This window comes from Erithacus rubecula (genome assembly GCF_903797595.1).
Source record: "Erithacus rubecula genome assembly, chromosome: 15".
Lineage (NCBI taxonomy): Eukaryota > Metazoa > Chordata > Aves > Passeriformes > Muscicapidae > Erithacus > Erithacus rubecula.
In genome coordinates this window covers 17,407,563-17,427,376 of record NC_136667.1, presented here as the reverse complement: position 1 = coordinate 17,427,376, position 19,814 = coordinate 17,407,563, and the positions used below count along the sequence as shown (strand labels likewise).

At 53.1% G+C, this 19,814-nt stretch overlaps 1 protein-coding gene across 1 annotated transcript; it reads left to right on the top strand.

Moving 5' to 3' along the window:
• The first annotated feature begins 10,653 nt into the window (after positions 1–10,653).
• Positions 10,654–12,943, top strand: LOC306808629 (G-protein coupled receptor 12-like). Its single transcript, XM_079319347.1, is given in 5 exon segments — positions 10,654–10,786; positions 11,788–11,932; positions 11,934–11,955; positions 11,957–12,015; positions 12,017–12,943. Coding segments are annotated over 4 exon segments (1,038 nt in total). The 5' UTR covers positions 10,654–10,786; positions 11,788–11,789; the 3' UTR covers positions 12,831–12,943.
• The last annotated feature ends 6,871 nt before the right edge of the window (positions 12,944–19,814 follow it).

Sequence of the window (19,814 nt, the reverse complement as noted above, 5' to 3'; positions counted from 1 at the left end):
GCTTGGATTTAAAGCCAGCAGGAAAATGTGTTTGGCCAGGAATCTCACATTGGTGGCAACTCAGATTTCAGACCTGCTCAGCCCTCCCTGTTTGGGCTCCTCTGCATCCCCCACAGTTTGGTTTTTGGTCCTTTTGGATGATTTGAAATTATCTGGATATTTTAGAAGCATCAGCTGCACAGCAGTGTCCTTGCAGGTCGTGGCAGGTGGGAAGTTCCATCCCTGCATCCCAGAGAATCCCTGGATGGTGAAACCCATGGAGATAAAATAAATCCTATTTTTCCCAACACCTGGACAAGCTGAGGTAAAATACTTCAGTATTTTGCTCCATTTGGAAACTGCTCCTTTTGCTCCCACCCTCAGCTCCTCCTCAGCAAATTCACAAGGAATTGCAGGAGGCAGCACGTGGGGGTGATCAGGGAAAAGGGTTATTCTTGGCCATTCTCCCTGAATCCTCTTTTTTTTTTTTTTTTTTTTTTTTTTTTTTTTTTTTTTTTTTTTTTTTTTTTTTAACATTTAACTGTTCATTTTCAGATTTTGAGTCACAATATTTCCCCAAGTGAAAGGTCACGAGTCTGGAAAAAATCCAGTTGATTCCTCCAGAATTCTCTGCCATCATTTCAGCAGAGAAGAGCCAAAGCAGAGCTGGGACTTGCTGCTGATGGGGATAGAGGAACAGCCCTGACCCCCCCAGGGTGCTGAGGGTGCTCATCCCTGAGATGTGGGGATAAATGTGGCTTGGTCAGGATCAGGAAGGGCAATTAAGGGATGTCTGAAGCCAGCAGACAGAGCTGAATGGAATTATTTTCATTAACTCACCCCTAGGGAGTAGTAAAGTGAAGAAATGAATGGAAATTTTACACTTTCCCCCCTGGTTTCTCATGGATGGTATAAAACTGAACCTAAACCCGGGTTTAAATGTAATTTCTTGAATCTCAGCAGAAAAGCCAAGCTTTGGTTTTATTAAAGTTTCCAGCAGGGGGAGGTTCCTGAATTTGGGAAAAACCAATTTCTCCATGCTGTTTCCACACAGTTGGAGCCAAGTGCTGTGGGAGCAATGGCTCGGGGACAGGATTCCCAGGAGAGCTGGCAGCTGTGTTGTCTCCTAAAAATATCTCCAGAGCCGCTCCAGCCTGTCCGAAACGCCGCGGGGAGGAGCGGGATGCGCTCTTGGGCTCGGCAGGAACTGGGAGGGGATGTGACAGCAGAGAGGTGACAAAGCCGCGGGACAAAGGGAGGCAGCGGCAGCAGGAGCATCCTCCGGGGAGGTGGAAAAGCGAGAAGGGAAAAACAAAGTTTTGGGGGCGCTTTTAGTCCCATGACCCCGGGATGTTGGTGATGCCACCCCCTGGATGAGGCTCCCAGTATCCCGCATTGGGAGGATCCGTGGCTGACTGGGACGTGGCTCCCTCATCCCTCCCCGAGTTCTGCCGAGCATCTTCTGCTCCCTGAGGCTGCAGAGTGGCTCCTGGAGTTGTTGTTTTGTTGTTGGTTTTTTTTTTCCTTCCAGGAAGGAAAGGAAATGTTCTCTCTCCCTGCACCTTCCCCGGGCGTGTTCAATCGTTTGCTTGTTCGTCGCACTCCCGAGAAAAGGGAACTCTGTGGGATGCTGAGTGACAGCTCCTGAGAGCCGGCTGGCTCTGGGGGATTTTATCTCAGCGCTGAAAAGGGGAAAAAAGCTGGTGAATCTGCTGGGAGGCAGCCGAGAGATCCTCATATCTCTGCGGACCCCCAGACCCCTCCTCCATCCTGCACTGCTGATATCGTCGTGGAATGGTTTGGAAGGGACCTTAAATATCATCTCCTTCCAGGGACATGTTTCCCTCTCCCAGGTTGCTGCAAGCCCCTCCCGACCACTTCCACGGATGGGGAGTCACAGTCACCTGCTTTGGGTTTGATCCATGCATTTCCAGCCTGGTTTGGAGATGTTTAGGGAGTTCTCCTTTCCCCCTGTGCATCCTTGATGGATTTGAGCTGCTGCTCTCCCCCTGGCAGCCCAAGCTGCACATCCCAGCCCTGCTCCAGGGGCATCTCCCCTCCCTCAGGTGCTGGGAGAAGCTGAGCTGCTGCTTTTTCCCATTTCCCTCACTCCAACATGACTTGGGCTGTCTCAAAGTCCCTGCAGAGCCAGGAGCAGCAAATGGAGGATGGGCTGGCTGAGTTTTCCAGCAGCTCCTGTTGTGCATTAACTCGTTATTTATCCTGTTGAGCAGTTTGCCCAACCTGCACACAGCCCTGCTCCCCACCAGGGTTCTGCCCCTTGCCAGGACACCCGTGGTTGTCTGTGCTGGGCCGATGTGGCAAAAATGTGGATTCTGTCCCCATCTGTTAAACCAGCTGGGGCAGTGCCCCTGATCTCCTGGCACATGTTCTCTGCTAATGGGCCATCTTTAAACCAGCTGGGCAATCATCTTTATCTTCCCACAGCCCATCCTCCCTCCAGCAGATATCTCCTGTTCATGGCCACTGAGTCCCAGGGCATGACTGATAAAATTCCATCATCCCACTGGGAGATGCTCCAGCCAGGGGAGAAGCCAAGCCTTTCCTACCCAGAGAAAAACTGAAATTTTGGACACCAAGGCACCTTCTTTCCACTGCATTCCAGAGGAAATCCAGACCCTTCCACATCATGCCTGCACCTTCAGAGGAAACTGCACCTTCTCCAGGAGCACTGCTCCAGCTGAACCACATCTGCCACTGCAGGAGGATGCAGCCACCATTGAATGGGACTGCTGCCACCACCCTGACTGACTGACGGGTGTCAGCTTGGATTCTGACTCTGGCAGGGTTTGGGATTGTTCCTTGTAATACTGTATTTCTATTTTAATTTTCCTAGTAAAGAACTGTTATTCCTAATTCCCATATTTTTGCCTGAGACCTCCTTAATTTCAAAATTATAATAATAATTTGTAGGAGGGGGTTTACATTCTCCATTTCAAAGAGAAATTTCTGCTTTTATTGGCAAACACCTGTCCTTCAAACCAGGACAAGCCCAAACACCCTGATTTGGGGCCATTTCTCCTGACAGTCCCTGGCTGGGCAGCAGAGCCAGGCACCAGCACCCATCACCCCATCTCAGGAGAGGTGAGGCCCTGGCACTCCCTGTGCTGCTCTGGGTGCTGGGTTGGGACACCTTGAAAAGCTTTTGAGGATGAAAATGCTGCGATTAGAGGGGAAAACACCCTCATGAATTTGCCTGGTGTGTGACAGGGCAGTGACAGCAGGAAGGTGCCCACAGGGACACCCTGGGGACAGAGCCCAGCCCATGGGGATGCTCCAACCCAAAACAGCCCCCGAGGGCTGGGCCAGGCTCCTGGGGGGTTTCTGGCCATGGCCCCACCTGCCCTGGCTGCTCTGCAAACCATCCCCTCTGCCTTCCCTTCCCCACCACTAATTCATGAGGCGCTAATTAATGCCACAGCACCCAGCTGTGCGCTGAGAGGATGCTCTGATCTCCCTATTTCTTCCTGTTTCAGGAAATGGCAACACCTTGTGCTTTGGGGTGAAACCCCCGATATTTCCCTAAATTTGTGCTGAGCCACAGCTGGGGGTCGGGTCCCTGCCAGCACCAGAGGATTCAGGGATGCTCCAACAAGCACAGAACGCTCCCTAGAACCGGGAATTCGGGCTTGGATTATTTATCCCGACATCCTCACGATGTTTTTCCTGGATAAGGTTTTGTTTTCTTTAAAAGCCACACAGCTAAAAATAGCCGTGCCCGCGGTGTCCCGGCGTGAATCCGTGTGCGGAGCCGACCTTCGGCAGCCCCACCCCGGAGCCGCCTCTTGTGCTGCTGCTTTTTTATTTAAAGAGCCTCTTGTTGCCTCCAGAAACACCTGATGGGAAAAACGAGGGTTTTTTCCCCTGTCTGAAGGAGCCACCTGGCCTCGGATTACCCCCAAGTGGATGATTTCGGCTTGGGTTAATTAAGCACGGGGCTGTAATGATTTAGTTGGGTGGCTGTGAGAATCTCTCCTTTCCCCAAGGTTGGGGTTGTGCGTTTTGGGGTGCAGGGGGACAGCAGAGCAGGATTTGGGTCTGAGGGGAGTGGATCTCAACAAGGCAGGGTTTGGGATGCAGAGAACAAACAGAGCAGGATTTGGGGAGCTCAGGCACCCAGCGAGGCAGATTTGGGCACACTCCATGGATCGACTGGGAATTCATGGAGCAGAGGGAATCCCACTAATCCCCCTCTCCAATGTGGTGTTGCCAGCGTGAGGAGCTCCCAAAATTCATGGGGTGGTGGCTTGGAGAGGATGGAGATGTGGGACAGAGCCTTCCCCAGAGCTGGCAATGCCACTGTGGCATCAGAGCACCAAAACCTGTGCTGGTGATGCCCCAGCAGAGATCTGGGTCTCTCCCTGTGCCATCTTATTTCCCCCACCTTTTATTTTTCCTGGTGGATTTATGGAGGGGAGAAAATGCTCCTCTCAAACCCAGAGAGCACAGTAAGGACATCATGCAGGAGGGATGGAATAAAAACATTTTGCAGAGCACAACTGGAGGCTGGAAGTTTCTTCCTTCTCTCCTCCCCATCAGGAAGAGGCACCAAATTCTCCTGATCCACAGTAAAACTGTGGGTGGGAAAAGTGCATCCCTCTCCAGCAGGGATCTCACCTGTGAGTGCTGTGATGCTCTGGGAGAGAGGGGAAAGCCTTGAGGAGGGATGGGGAGCTCAGCAGAGTCACCCCAAAACCTCTGGAGCTCCCAGTCCCTGTGGTACCCAAGCCCAATGCTCATCCAGACTCATCCCTTGTCTCTTCCCAGCCCTGTGATGTCCCCAAACTCCAGGATGTCCTGCCTGGCCATCCCTGCAGCCAGGATACCAAACTGTGTCCAAAACTTGCAGCAAAGGGGAATTTGGGCCGGAATTTTCTGTTTGATCAGGGTGAGGGAGGGATCCCCTCCCTGTGCTGCCATCCCTATAGCAACCAGAGCCTCTTCCTGTTAAACAAGTGACTCATCAAACACGATTGCACTTCTGTCAGGCATGGTGCTTGTGACTTCGAGCTCTGACAAGAGAGCTGACCTTTCAGGAGGAGAAAAGGAACTCAGAAAAACCCCGGGGGAACAGCTCAAACTGGGTGGGAAGGAGCATTTCTGGGTCTCAAACCCCTCAAATTTGGCTGCTTTAAGGTATTGGGAGGATTTTCCCTGTTGCTGCTTTTCCCATTCCCCCCTCCAAGTGCTTTTTTGGCATGAATTCATCCTTGGGGGTCTCAGGGGGAGGATCTTTCTCTGCCAATCCACCTCCAGCATCAGCAGGGGGAGAGGCCCAGCACAGTTCTGGGGTGAGATCCCCAGGGCAGGGGGAATTCCTGTGGGACCGGAGAGCCTGGAGGATGGAGAGGGCAGATTCCCAGGATTTTACCAGCTCTCCACCCTGGCTGGGTGTTCACACTCCTGGAAATGTCTCTTTTAACCTGGAGGAATCCCTGAGTGCTGAGACAGCTCTGGACAGTGGTGATGAAGGAGAAATTGCAATGCCCAGTGAGGGAAAAATACTTCTACACCCCCAAAATCCAGGTGGGCACAACTCAGTCTGAGGGTTGGGGTGTGACCACGTTGATGGCAAGCCCCACTCATGGCTCTCTTTAAGTAAACAGATTTTTTCCAAGCCAAGCACTTGCTTTATACAAATTATTTCACACCCAGCAAGCAGCTATGACTTTTTCTGGGTGATGTCCTAACCCACCCTGTGCTGGAGACTCTGGATCCAGGCATTGTGGTTCCCCAGCCTAATTCCCAGGAATGTGCCAGTGCTGTGACTCCACACAGGATCCACAGCTTAAATCTCAGAAGCCCAAGTTAAAATCAATAAATAGAGAGGACCAGCATGGAGGTGTTGAGCTGCCTTGTGCTGGGAATTTGTTCCTCAGGATTTCTAGAACCCAACATCCTTCCTGCCCAGCAGGAAAGGAGCTGGGGAAGCTGGAGGTGCTTTCAGAGCCACCACAGGGGATTTTCCCCCTGTGTCAATCCCCCAGGAGGGATCATTGGGGGTTCAGGGGTTGAACAGAGCAGCTCCATCCCTGCTGGCACCATGTGGATTCCTGTTGGTGCAGGACAGCCGAGGGATTTTCCACACAAAGCCAGGACCATCCTGCTCAGAGCTGCTTCTCTGCTGTACTTCCAGAGTTTGGTGCTCTGGAACAGCTCCCTCCAAGCCTGGTTTTGGAAAACTCACCTTGGTGGAAGTAGGTGGCAGGGGCAGGGATGGCTGTCCAACACTTGGATGCAAAACCTCCAGGTTTTCTATTTTTCTTAAGGATCTTTCCTGTTTTTCCCCATCCAAATGCCCAGAAAGCCTTCCTTACCTCTGTGCCATGTCAGGTAAATTGGGTTGTTGTTAATTATTACTTATCACACTCACATGCCCAAATATTTTGCCTCATATTCTGTGTGCTGCCAGTGTTCCCTGTGGCTGAATGGCAATTTAGGGAAACACAGTCACTGCTGATGAGGCACCCAGCCAGAGCAGCACATACAGCTTGGGAGAAGGAGTAAAACCCTTTATTTTGGGAGAAAAACCCTTTTCCCAGAAGCCCTGCTCAGTGACATATGGTGACACAGCATGAGCCAGCAAAGGTGTCCAAAATGTGTCCCTCTGGCTCAGGAAAGGATTTGGAGCAAAACCACTCGTGTGGGGATGATATCACTGATGGAAGGAGCAAAAATCCTCCCCCTGGCTTGGCCTGAGTGTTTGTTACATGAAGGAGAAGTCAGAGTGAGCCTTGGAATTGCTCCTTCCTTCTTGGCACAGCTGGGCATTGTCCCCAGAAATCAGAAACGTTCCCTGCAGGTGTAACAGCAGAAGGGCAGTGAGACACTGTGTCCCCACTGTCCCCAGGCTGGGGGAGCTCACCTGGGGGCAGGGAGGTATTTCCTGGTGCTGGGGCAGCCAAAGACCCACCTGTGGCCCTCTGAGAGGAAAAATCAGGTTTGAAGCAGTGATGGCAGAGGTGTGTTGGGTTGACAGAAATGTGGATTCTGTCCCCATCTGCTGCAGCCAGGTGTGGCAGTGCCCCTGATCTCCTGGCACATATTCTCTGCTAATGGGCCATCTTTAAACCAGCTGGGCAATCATCTTTATCTTCCCACAGCCCATCCTCCCTCCAGGAGATATCTCCTGTTCATGGCCAGTGAGTCCCAGTGCATGACTGATAAAATTCCATCATCCCACTGGGAGATGCTCCAGCCAGGGGAGGAGCCAAGCCTTTCCTACCCAGAGAAAAACTCAGATTTTGGACACCAAGGCACCTTCTCTCCACTGCATTCCAGAGGAAAACCAGACCCTTCCACATCATCCCTGCACCTTCAGAGGAAACTGCACCTTCTCCAGGAGCACTGCTCCAGCTGAACCACATCTGCCACTGCAGGAGGATGCAGCCACCATTGAATGGGACTGCTGCCACCACCCTGACTGACTGACGGGTGTCAGCTTGGATTCTGACTCTGGCAGGGTTTGGGATTATCCTTTGCAATACTGTATTTCTATTTTAATTTTCCTGTAAAAGAAAAGTAAAAGTAAAAGTAAAAGTAAAAGTAAAAGTAAAAGTAAAAGTAAAAGTAAAAGTAAAAGTAAAGAACTGTTATTCCTAATTCCCGTATCTTTGCCTGAGAATCCCTTAATTTCAGAATTATAATAATAATTTGGAGGGAGGGGTTTACATTCTCCATTTCAAAGAGATGCTTCTGCCTTTATTGGCAGACACCTGTCCTTCAAACTAGGACACAGAGGTCACCCCTGCAAGCCAGGACCCTAATGGGACCAATTCCAGCTACCTGGGGAGAGGCTTTTCAGATAAATCCAGTTTTTCCACAAAGGTGGATGATTTTATCATCCACACTCCTGCCTGCCCCCCTCCAACTCCTCCAGTGCCCCCCTTTGACATCAGCACCTCAACCACCTCAAACCCACCTTCCTTCCACCAGGTGGGATAATTCCCATCTTCCCAGTGAGAGAATGGCCTCATTTCCACCAGGAATTATGCAAACCCTTTGAATGTAGGGCTGCATGCTCTCCCCAGCAGCACCAGCCCCCGACCGTCCCGTTTTGGGGAGGCTCAGAGTGTTCATTTACCACCCTGATTAGTCAGCACTGCTAATTATAGCTGTGCTTTTCCTTCCCAGAGCTCCTCCAGCACTGTTGGAGTAACAGGGAGCAACAGAGGTGCTGGAGCAGGGCTGGATCCACTCACTGAGGAGAACATTCCCAGATAAATGAAAATGCAGCGGGTCTGAGCCTGGCTCGGGGGCTCTGGTTTTAACTTGTCTAAAGCACAGATTCTAAGGCAGGATGAGCCCCTGGTCAAACCCTGCTGTGGGCTGGGAGCACCCACAGGGCAGTGCCATGGGAAATCCTGCCTTGTTCAGCACTGAGCTTTCTCCCAAGGGCTGAAATCCAAGAAGGGTGATGAGGAGTGAAGGTGGGAGACTTTTTCCAAGCTGAACAGCATCCCCAGGTGAGGCTGGTGGCCTCTTACTCTGTAATTACAGCACAGGTTTGTGTCTTTGCTTAGCTTCAATCTTTGCTCATCTCTATTGAGTCTGTAATTTAAATGCAGATAAAGCATATCTAATATGTGAATATTGCCAGAATGGTCTTGCAGTTTCTCAGGAAGCTCAGAACATTGAATACAACTTCAAAAAGTAGATTCCCAAGCGTTGGAAGCAGGGTGTGCAGTGGCCCATCCTCCCATGTGCAGCAGTGCTGCTCTGGGGACAGCAAGCCCTGTTTAAAAAGGGATAATGTCATTTTTGTCACTAGAAAATCTCAGCATTTTCGGGGTGTTTTGCCAATCCACTGCACCTCCTTGCACAGGTGAAACCCCAAAAAAAAACCTCATTGGAGACATGAGGCTGCTCTTCCCTGGGCAGGAGGACAAGCAGCTGAAATCCACTGGGATGTGTGTATGGAAAGGGGGCACATCTGGATAGCATCTTCCAGGGACTGGTATTTCTGTAGGACACAGGAAAAACATCCTGGGACTGTGGCAAACTTGTGGTGAGATGTGGAGGGGAGGAACTGCAGGTGGAAAGGAAGGGGCTGCTCAGGGAACGCAGGGTTTTGGGAGGGTCTCTGCAGGGAGGGTGGGATGCGGGGTGGAGCAGGAGGGTCAGGGAGCCCACGGGGTTTGGGATCAGCTGGGACCCTGTGGAGCACGTGTGTGTCTGCAAGGGGCAGCTCCAGGTGATAAGGGATAACTCCAGGTGACAAAGAGCAGCTCCGGGTGACAAGGGATAGCTCCGGGAGACAAGGGGCAGCTCCGGGTGACAAGGGATAGCTCCAGGTGACTGCTGCATGCTGAGTGTGCCCATCCTCACTCAGCCTTGCTGGACCTGGTGTCCGGGGGCTGGGGACAGCAGGGACATCCCAGCCCAGCCCTGTGGGGCTCTTGGCCGATCCTGGGTGGGCTCTGACCCCAAACACCACCAGGCACGTCCCCTCTGTCTCGCAGCGAGTGTCCCCCACTCCCCTCCCGGCACCGAGGGGAGCCGGGCGCAGCTCCTCTCCCTCCTCCCCGTTCCCGGGCTGTGCGTAATTCCCGGGAGCGGATTCATTCAGCTCCTCGCTCGGGTTTCCTCCGCCCCCTGTGATGTCGCTGCTGTCACCCGGCGCCCGGCAGCCCCAGGTAGATGACGATTCCAGTCCCCTGGGATGGGGCTTGGCCTGGTTAGGGACACAGATGCTCCAAATTGGGGCTGTTGGGTTCAGCCAAATTCACTGATATTCACCTGAATATCTTCGCACATCAGGAGCTGGGAATCCTTCCCAGCGCTGAGCTGGCTGCACAGCAAAGCTCCAGCCTGGAAAAGAGTGAGGGGGATGAAAGAGGGAAGTTGGAGTGTTATGAAACCAGTAGGAAAAAGGGAGAAGGTGTAGCTGAAATCCTGTGGATCCAGGAGCTGAGCATCCCAGCTTTGACGATCCTGCTCCCAAGATGAATCACGGAGCCATTTATAGCTGGGAAAAAAATAATCGTGTCTTTGGGATTTGTTCCTTTGCAGGCTGCTCCTTTCCCCAGCAGTCGGGGAGGAAGCTCTGGGGATGGATGGGTGGGTGACAGACCCTCATTCTCAGCGTCCTTGGGCAGGTTCCAATTCCAGCGAGATCCTTCTCATCCCAGCTTTTCGCTGGCCGGAGGGAAGCCGGTGTGGGGCGAAGGTTTTGGGGTGCGATGTTTCCTTGTGGAGGGATGCCCCTGGCTCAGCCCGGGATCCCCCAGTCCTGGATTCGCAGGGCAGCGGTGCCGCTGTCCCGCACATTGTCCTTGAGGGAGCCGCGCCACGCCGGATCCTCCCTCCCTCCCTCCCTTCGCATCCCTGGGCACAAGCGGTAAAAATAAACCCTGCGAGGGCCTGGCTGGAGCCCAAGCTGCATCCGCAGGACGCAGGTGCAGCGAGCCCCGACCTTGGGGAGGTGCGGCGGAGCTCATGAATGAAGGAGCGGCGCGGCGGGGGCGCGCACCCCGCGCGTGCCCGCGGCCGCGCAGGGGGATGTGGAGAGCGGAGCTCAGCCTTGTTGTTATTCTGATCACAGCGGCTCTGATTCACAGACTTGGATCATGAATATAAGTGAAGACTTTGACGTCAGAGTTGAGATTTATCAGCAGATCCAATGGGGCAGGAATATTAAGTGCAAGTCGATGCCAGCTCTCTGCCAACGCTATTAGCGATGCTCGCCGAGGAATGAGGCTTCGCACCAAGGGCTGGAAGGACCGGCAAGGAAAAAAATAAAAAACGGGGCGGGGGGAGCAAGCTGATCCTCGAGCATTAAAACCAGGTAAAACAACAAACCGCGGCTGCATGCGGGAAGGGGCGATGGTGGCGGGGGATGGCAGCGGGTGCGGGCGCAGCCCCGACCTTCACACCTCGGATTTGCTCCTCCAGGCAGGGCAGGATGCTGCCGCCGGCTGGGAGCATCTTGCACCAGCCTTTTTCCAAAGGAGGGAAAGGCAGGGAGGAAGGAGAAACTTAATGTAGGCTGTCCCTTGCCTCTGCCTTCTCCTTCCATCAGCGGCTCCGCATACAGGCGCTGGCCTATTAATAGTGTTTATTTTTACTCACTGCACGCAAAAAAGAAAGGGCTGCGGGAGGGGGGAGCAGAGGGGTTGCGCTATAAATAGGTAGCAAAGGTGGCCGTGCCCCGGGGAGGAGGAAGAGGAGGAGGAGGAGTGGGCGGCCGGTTGCTCAGCGGGTGCGCAGTGCCTGCGGACCCTGCATGGAGCCGAGCGCATGGAGGCGGCTGCGGGAAGCGGGGCCATGAGTTGTGCTCGGCCTCAGCCCGGCGGGAGATAACGGGGCCAGGGGTGCGTGTGGGGCGGGGGGAACGGGGGGGTTCCATCCCGGGGAAGCTGCAGTGGGGCGGGGATGCGGCGGGCGGGGGCGGCCGGGTGAGGGGCGCGGTGTCCCGGGGCGGGGGGCTCCGGAACGCGGGGCAGGACCGGGGGAGTCTTTCCAAAGAGAGAGGGTCGGGGTGAGGTTCTCCCCCATGGAGAGAAGGGTCAGGGTGAGGGTCTCCCCCAGAGAGAGGATGGTCGGGATGAGGGTCTCCCCAACGAGAGAGGGTCGAGGTGAGGGTCTTCCTCATGGAGAGAGGATCGGGGTGAGGGTCTCCCCCACGGAGAGGAGGGTCGAGGTGCGGGTTTGGGGAGGGTCTCCCCCACCGACAAGAGGGTGGAGGTGAGGGCTCGGCGAGCTCTGCCCGGGCTGAGCCCGGTGCTCGGCGGCTCTCCGGTGGTTCGGGGTCGGTCTCTCACCGCCCCCTTGTCCCTCTCTCCCCAGCGATGCTGCACGGCCCCGCCGCTATGGGGGAGCCGTGGCCGCCGCAGCCGCAGCAGCAGCAGCAGCCGCAGCAGCAGCGGCTCCCGGGGCTCGGCAACGCCTCGGAGCCGCCGGCCTGGCCGGGCACGGCGGCACCGGGCGGCGGGCGCTGCGGCGGGCTCCGTGAGCCCCTTGGGACATCGCGCTGTGCGCCACGGGCACGGCGGTGGCGGGCGAGAACGCGCTGGTGGGCCGTGCTGTTCTACACGCCGAGCCTGCGGGCTCCCATGTTCCTGCTGATCGGCAGCCTGGCGCTGGCCGACCTGCTGGCCGGGCTGGGGCTGGTGGCCAACTTCGCCGTGCGCTACCTGCTGCGGCCGCCCAGCGAGGCGGCGGAGCTGGCGGCCGCGGGGCTGCTGCTCGCCGCCTTCTCCGCCTCCGTCTGCAGCCTGCTGGCCATCACCGTGGACCGCTACCTGTCGCTGTACAACGCGCTCACCTACCACAGCGAGCGCACGCTGGGCTTCACCTGCGCCATGGTGCTGCTGATGTGGCTGCTGTGCCTGGGCGTGGGGCTGCTGCCGCTGCTGGGCTGGAACTGCCTGCGGGACCAGAGCGCCTGCAGCATCCTGCGGCCCGTCACCAAGGACAACGCGGCCGTGCTGGCCGTCACCTTCCTGCTGCTCTTCGCGCTCATGATGCAGCTCTACCTGCAGATCTGCAAGATCGCCTTCCGGCACGCGCAGCAGATCGCCGTGCAGCACCAGTTCATCGCCACGGCGCAGGCCAGCTCCACCCGCAAAGGGCTCTCCACGCTCTCGCTCATCCTCGGCACCTTCGCGCTGTGCTGGATCCCCTTCGCCATCTATTCGCTGGTGGCCGATTCCAGCTACCCCTCGGTCTACACCTACTCGCTGGCTCTGCCCGCCACCTGCAACTCGCTCATCAACCCCATCATTTACGCCTTCAGGAACCCGGACATCCAAAAATCGCTCTGGCTGGCCTGCTGCGGCTGCATCCCTTCCACGTTCTCCTCCAGACCAAGGACATCCAGCGACGTGTGAGGACTCAGCACGGAGCCAGAGGTGCTCCCTGGTTCTCCTCCTCCTCTCTTTTTCCCCTCTGTCGTTATTGTTTCCTGCCGGGAGGAGTCCCCTCCCCGGTCAGCACATCTCGTTCCATGGAAAGATGGCCAAAAAGAGAGAAAGAAAAAAAAAAAAAAAAAAAAAAAAAAAGAAAGAGCAAAAGGGAAAAAAGAAAGAGAGAGTAGAATGATAATGGTTTCCTTTAGAAATGTTATTTCTTACACATTTTATTTTTTATTTAAAACAAAAACACCAAAAAAAAAAAAAAAAAAAAAAAAAAAGAGGAAGGAAAAAAAAAGGAAAGGAAGAGGATCCTCGCACGATGGCGTTTGTCTGCTCTCGGGGTAAGGAGCCAGAGTGGTCCCACGCCTCGGGGCACATCCCATGGGACGGCCACAGGAACGGGGGGTGGGGAGGGAGGTGTTGGACCCCCCGGCGGGGCTGGTCCCCACACCGGGGGGGCTGTGCCCATCCCCTGAATCAGGGCCTGCCATGCTATGCAATAACCGGGGGGACGTTCAGCACGGCGGGGAGGAGGGGCACGGGAGGAGGGGCACGGGCACTCCCTGCCTCCCTCCCGGGCTCCGGGAGCACTTTGGGAACCTGCGGGTGAAAGATGCTTTAGGTGAGGCTGCTTGGGGCTGTGGCAGGGATGGGGGGACCCAGGGAATCCCCCCGAAAAATGTGACTGGGGCAGGGCTGGCAGTGGTAAGGGTGACCTGCACCCCAAAATCTGGGAGGCCAAGGAAGGGCTCCCCTTGTCCAGCTGGGCACGGGGGTGCTGCTCTCCCCCCTTGTTGTTTACATAGGGTGGATTTCATCCAAAGAGGGGTCCGGGCTGGCTGGAGCCCCCGAGGGGGAAGCATCTGTCACCACACGTGTCACTGCTGGTGCTGCCACTGTCCCTTCCTTCCTTCTGACACTGCTGTGCTCTGTGCTGTGCTCTGTGGTGTTTGAAGTGTCCTTTATCCTTGTGGCCAGGAGGTGGAATGGTGCATTCACTGATAAAGCAAAGAGGAACCCAAGTGACCCCCAGAGAGGGGAGGGTGGGGTGGGACACCCAGGGCACAGGGAGAGACCCTCCAGCAGCTGAGTCTGGCACCCAAATATTCTGCAGAAGTTGTTGTGATGTTGGAGAAGGACTTTGGTAAAGGTGAGCAGTGGCAGGATAAGGAATGGCTTCCCACTGGCAGAGAGCAGGGCTAGATGGGATTTTGGGCAGGAATTGTTCCCTGGGAGGGTGGGGAGGGGCTGGCACAGGTACCCAGAGCGTCTGTGATCTCTGGAAATGTGCAGGGCCAGGCTGGAGCAGCCTGGGACAGTGGAAGGTGTCCCTGCCATGGCAGGGGTGGCACTGGATGAGCTTTAAGGTCTCTCCCAACCTGTAACATTCTGTGAGTCTGTGATAAGAGATGTTCTTGCTCTGTGTAGCTGCAGGGGGTACAAAGTCACTTTATGGATGTAGACAGATCCAGGAGGATTTTGTCCCTGGATCTCTGCAGTGAATTTCTTGCTCCTTGGAGCTAAGTGCACATGAGAAATCTCTGAATCTCCCAAGTGTGCCTGGGGCTTGGACTTACTGTCTACCTGTGAGAGGTGGCCAGCCTTTGATTTTAATGTTTTGTGGCATTGGGATTGTTTTTTTAAAATTTCCTTTCTCTGATGAATACCTTGGAGAATGGGCAGTTGGCACAATGTGGAATCAATGTAGATTTTAAAGTCAATATATATAGAAGAAAGACTGATGTTTATATAAACACTTTACTCATTCTATTTCTTCTGGTTACTTAAATGCAGCCAGGTCCCTGCAGCTCCTCAGGTAAAAACTCAACAGCCTTAAACCCTTTTTGAAAACATTGTGAACATTTGAAATATTTTATACAACCACCCCTGCTAGAAGTCAGGATTTGTTTCTCTGGGCAGCTCATTTTGTATCTTTAGATGAAAGGTAGTTTAACTAATCATCTTGAGAGGAACCTTGACACGAAAAAAGTTGCATTTTCTTGGCTTTCCAGTAAATTCCCTGTTGCTGAAGAGCTTGGTTTTTACAAATGTTCTTTGTAGAGTTTAGTTGCTTAAGTAGAAAGAGCCTCAGTTTGGGGGATACACTGATAAATTCTGCCAAAGCCAAATAAAGATCAATGAAAAATTTCTCCCTGTGAACTTCCACAGCAAGAGGAGAAAAAGTTGGGATGTGAGGAGCTAAAGCTGAGGACACAAACTGGGGTTAAGAGCAGGTGGGGGTGTCCCAGGGGGACACTGGGTGTCACCCAAACATTTCCAGCCACTTTGGCAAAGGCAAACCCTGAGTTCTGCTCCTTGAGGGCAGTGACCCAGCTCACAGTCAGCACCAGGACGTGGTACAAACCTATTTTGTGCTCGAGTTTCTGCAAAATAACAACCTCATCTCTTTCCAAGTGATGGTCTAGCACCTCTCTCTTTGTGCTGTTAAAGCTGCCCATGGAAGTTGTTAAAAACACTTGTTAGGTTTCAGGAAAAATCACAAGAAATCTCCTCTAAAATAACAAAATCATTCTGATAAATTGGCATTTTTCAGTCATTACCCTTAATAAAAATAGTGCCATTTCCAGGTGGATTTTTGCTGGTTTTCCTCTCCTGTTTTATCAGAGGAAAGGGGAAATGAGGAGAAGTAAAGAAGAAGATAAAGAGGTTTAGGTTCCCCTGCCATGCACTGCCTTGTGGAAACCTCTGACCATTTTCCTGCACCTTTGCTACAGTGCTTTGGTTTGTTTTGGTTTTATTTTGGTTTTGTTTCCTATAGAGAAAACCCTTTACTGGAAAAGTTTGGATGTTGGACATCACTGGGGGATGATGGATTTTGGGTTCCCCTCATGTGGAACACCAGGAAAGTTAATTTAAACCAAGATGAGAATGTCCTGGTGTTTGGGGCTGGTTTTGGGACATGTTTGGGGTGGAATGCAGGAATTAGAATGAGGTTCTGTTGCCAAAACCAGGGAGCAGCTCCCATGAATGTAATGGCATCACATGTGGATGAGGCACCAATGGTGAGGGAAGCAAAATGGGGTTTCCAGCTGGTGGATCCTCTGTGGATTCACTCCAAAAAAAGAGCCCAGCAGCCCCTGCCCCCCTCCTGGGCACACCAGTACATCCCAGTGCTCTGTGTTGGATGCACTGGGAGGTCTCCTCCAGCTGGAATTGTGTATTTCTGTTAAACTGAGGTCTCTAAAAGCCTCTGGTTTAATGATTGTGCTTTCCAGCTGAGCCAAGGGGACAGTGGCAGTCCTGCAAAGCACAGGGTCTTTGGCTTGTTGGAGATTTCCAGGTGTGTTTTATTTCCTCAGAGTCCCCAGGCCACTCCAGGTGGGAGCTGGACCTGCCTGGAGAGGGCTGTGGGTGTTTGGTGGGAAGAATTCCCTGTCCTCACCCTGGCCAGGGTCTGCCACTGTATCTTCAATCTCTGAGCTTTGCAAACAGCTTTGGATAAAGGATGGGAGGCCAGAGACAGGCTGAGCTGATCCTTGCCACTTCTGGACTCCCCAGGAGCTGGTCTGGATCTGCAGCAGCAGAAATGGGCAGAAAACTGGTCCTGGGTAATTATAGGTGATATCCAACCAGCCCTGAGCCTATGGCAGGGATCAACACAGCCAGGGAAATGAATCCACTGCTTGTTTGCTGATTTATTTACAGGTTTCTGGGTGCCTTTGGCTTTTCCACCACGAGCTGGTGGCCAGCAGAATGTAGGTGTGAAAAGCTTTTGGTGCTGGTGCTTGGCTGGTTGAATTGAAGGGGTGAGGAAAGGGTGAGGAGGAGAAAGAAGGAGAAAAAAAAACCATTCCTGAAATACACTGTGACAAGGCCAGGGCCAGCCTGGGGTGGGATGTGGCCACAGCTGCCCTGAGGTTTGTGGAGATGTGCCAGGGTTGGGGGGGAGCTTGTGCATTTACAAGCCCTTCTCCCTGTCCCAGCATGAGAAATTTAAAAAAAAACATCACAAAAAAGCCCCCTATTAAAATGTACAGACTACCAACAAATCAGCTTAATTTTACTTTGGGGTTTGTCTTCTTTTCTGCATTTTGGCCATCTGGGACTTGGAGCAGTGAAAATGTCTCTCTTTAGCCAGCTTTATGTCAGCAACCAGCAGGAAAGATTCCCAGGATCTCAGTCCTGATGTGGCAGCACCAGTTTGTTCACATCAGAGTTTTAATTGAACCTGGAATGAACCCCCAAGAAACCATTACTGTTCTCATCAGGTGATGAAATAGCTCTTTCTTGTAGAAGCATCAAATTTGGGGTGGGGAGACCTTTTGCACAGCCATTGGTACTCACTTGTATTGGTGTGTCCTGACCAGCATCCAGCCTCACATCATTAACAATGAATTAACAGCTCACTTCTAATTGCAGGAATAACTGTTGGGTGCACATGGTATTTCCTTGTAATTCCTCTTGTTCATGCTCAGCCTTCCCTTGTGGTGAGGTGAGGCAGCTCCTCTTTGTCCTTTTTCTGTGTCAGTGCAGCTGCAGAATCCCCCCAGCCCTGGGAGCAGAGCTCTGCCCCTCCCTGCAAAACTGCAATACAGAGAGAGCAGGGGATTTGCAGCAGCAAAACCCAAACCAGACCTGTGATCTGCATTCCCTGGCTTTGAGGGATATGAATTTGTCTCCAGCTCCAAGGGGAGCAGTTGCCTCCCCAAACTCTGCTCGGTGCCAGGTGCAGCTGTGCCTGCTCCAAGGTTATCCCTGCCCAGTGTGAGGACACTGACAGCACCTTGTGTCCTGCTCAAACCACAAGCACAGCTCTGTGGCCTTATTGCAGGCTCTGGGAGCTGGAAAACTGCTGGCTCATCAAGGAAAAGCTGGGATTCCAGCTGGGAGGTGTCTGGCTGAGGATGGGGAGCAGTGCTGGCTTTGCCTTGCCTTTCCTCTGTCTGATGTCCCTTGGGAGCAGCTCAGAGCACACCAGCCCCCAGGACAGAGGAAATCCTCCAGCCCTGAGGCAGGGATGAGTTTCTATGGCAAAGCCCAGCAGGAAACTCCCCCAGAGGCAGAGGCTGCTCTGTGCTCACCCTCCAGGTCACTCTGGCCAGCAGCACAGACAGGATGGGAATCAACCCTCCCCATTCCCTGCCTCCCAGGATTCCTGACTCCCCAGGAATGAGGCCATCCCAGCAATCAGGACAGCACCTTCTGCTGTCAGTGTTGTCATGAGCCTTTTAAATACTGGGAAAGTTTGATCTCAAAGGAAAATGTACAGTTATCATTCAATTATGGTTAAATCAAGCCCCTTCAATGCACTTTATGACCAAGTGAAAACAAATCAATGCTGTTATTGCACTGTATCTCTATTGTGTATAATATTATACATTCATCTGTAAGAGTAATTTATTTTTATTACTGTAAATAAAACTGTTAAAGTGATTTGTCAAGAGGATCTCCAAAAATAGGGGCAGGGGGGTTAAAATTAAAACCTTGGAAGACCTGGGCTGCTGTCCCAGGTATGTGCCACTGTCTGTGTGTCTGTGTTTTTATTTCAGAGTCCAGATCAGGATCTGTGTTTCTCCTGGGAGCAGGAGGAGCTGGATGAGGACAAGAACTGCTGGAGACAGGGAGGGGTTGGGAAGGAGCAGCTCCTGCTGCATAAAGCATCCAGATTACCCAGGCAGTCAGGGATTAAATACCCATGGGAATGAACTGATCTTAGAGGGATGATTCTCCAAATGAAGGGTTTTAGAGAGATCACAGCTTTCTGCTGCTCCTTCCATGCCCTGGCCTCTAACAGAGGAGAGAACATCACAGGGCTGATTAACTCAAAGCAAAAAACAAGCCAAAAAAAAAAAAAAAAAAAAAGCCAAACCCAAATCTACTGTAACCTCTTAAAATCTTTATTAATTTTCCCCCCTTTTTTTTCCTTTTAAAATTTAATTAGCACATGCATAAAGTGTCAACAGGTTGGGGGTTAAGATGACATTTCTTGAACAAATGGTAATTACAAGCGGTGCCTCGGATGGATCCAGGTTTCCTCTCTACCCTGTACAGAGGGAAGCTCCAGCTGCCACCACTTCCCATCCTCGTGTCACCACAGGCAGAACCCACAACACTGGGGAGAAATACACTTGTTCACAGGTAGCAACTGGGTAGGGGAGATAGACACGGGCAGCAACATCTACTCACCTACTGACTAAGTGCACATGGTTAAAGACCCCACCAGACAGTGAAATTCTCCTTCCTGAACTCAGCTTTGTGCTAATGGGCATCTGGCATGGCCTGGAGGGGGTGATCCTCCCTTGGGAAGGTGCCTGTCTCCCATCAGCTCCTTCTACCAGCTGGAAAATCTAAGGAGATAGAGCAATTCTTCTGCTGAGATTAAAAAATGAGCTTTTAGCAGGAGCACTGGGTGTCCTTGTCCCCTCTGTGCCACCCCTGCAGAACTGGGGCTAACCTCCATCCTGCTCCAGGCTCTGTGTGTCATCACTTGCTGCCAAAAGGGGAGAAAAATGCTTTTAAAATGCCCATCTGGAGCTGGCTGCTCACCAGAGCTCAGCTTTGGGAGGGTTGGTGCCCCTGTGCTCCTGAGCTCAGAGTTTGGGTGGTGCAGAGAGGTTTGGGGGGGGTTGAGGAGATGATCCTCACCTGCCTCCAATTCCCTCCAAAATAACTCTCCTGGCCTCTCCCAGAGCTGTCAGTGCTCCAAAGAGGGGGGAAAAGTGGAATGGGATGGCTCCTGTCCTGCTGCAGCAGCTGGGCTGGGACAGGGGGAGGAGGAGGAGGAGGAAGGCTCTCCTAAATGACAACAACCCACAGCAAAGTGGTGACAGGGTTTGTCCCCTCCCTACACCCCCCATGCCCTCTGGGGACTGTTCCTGTGCCCCCAGGCTGCTGGAGCACCTTTTTGGCCAAGACTGGAGTGAAAACTGCCCCTCCTGTGGAAGGAGGGATCCCAGAGGATCCTTGGGGTCTGGGCAGCTCCAGGTTTCCAGCTCTGCC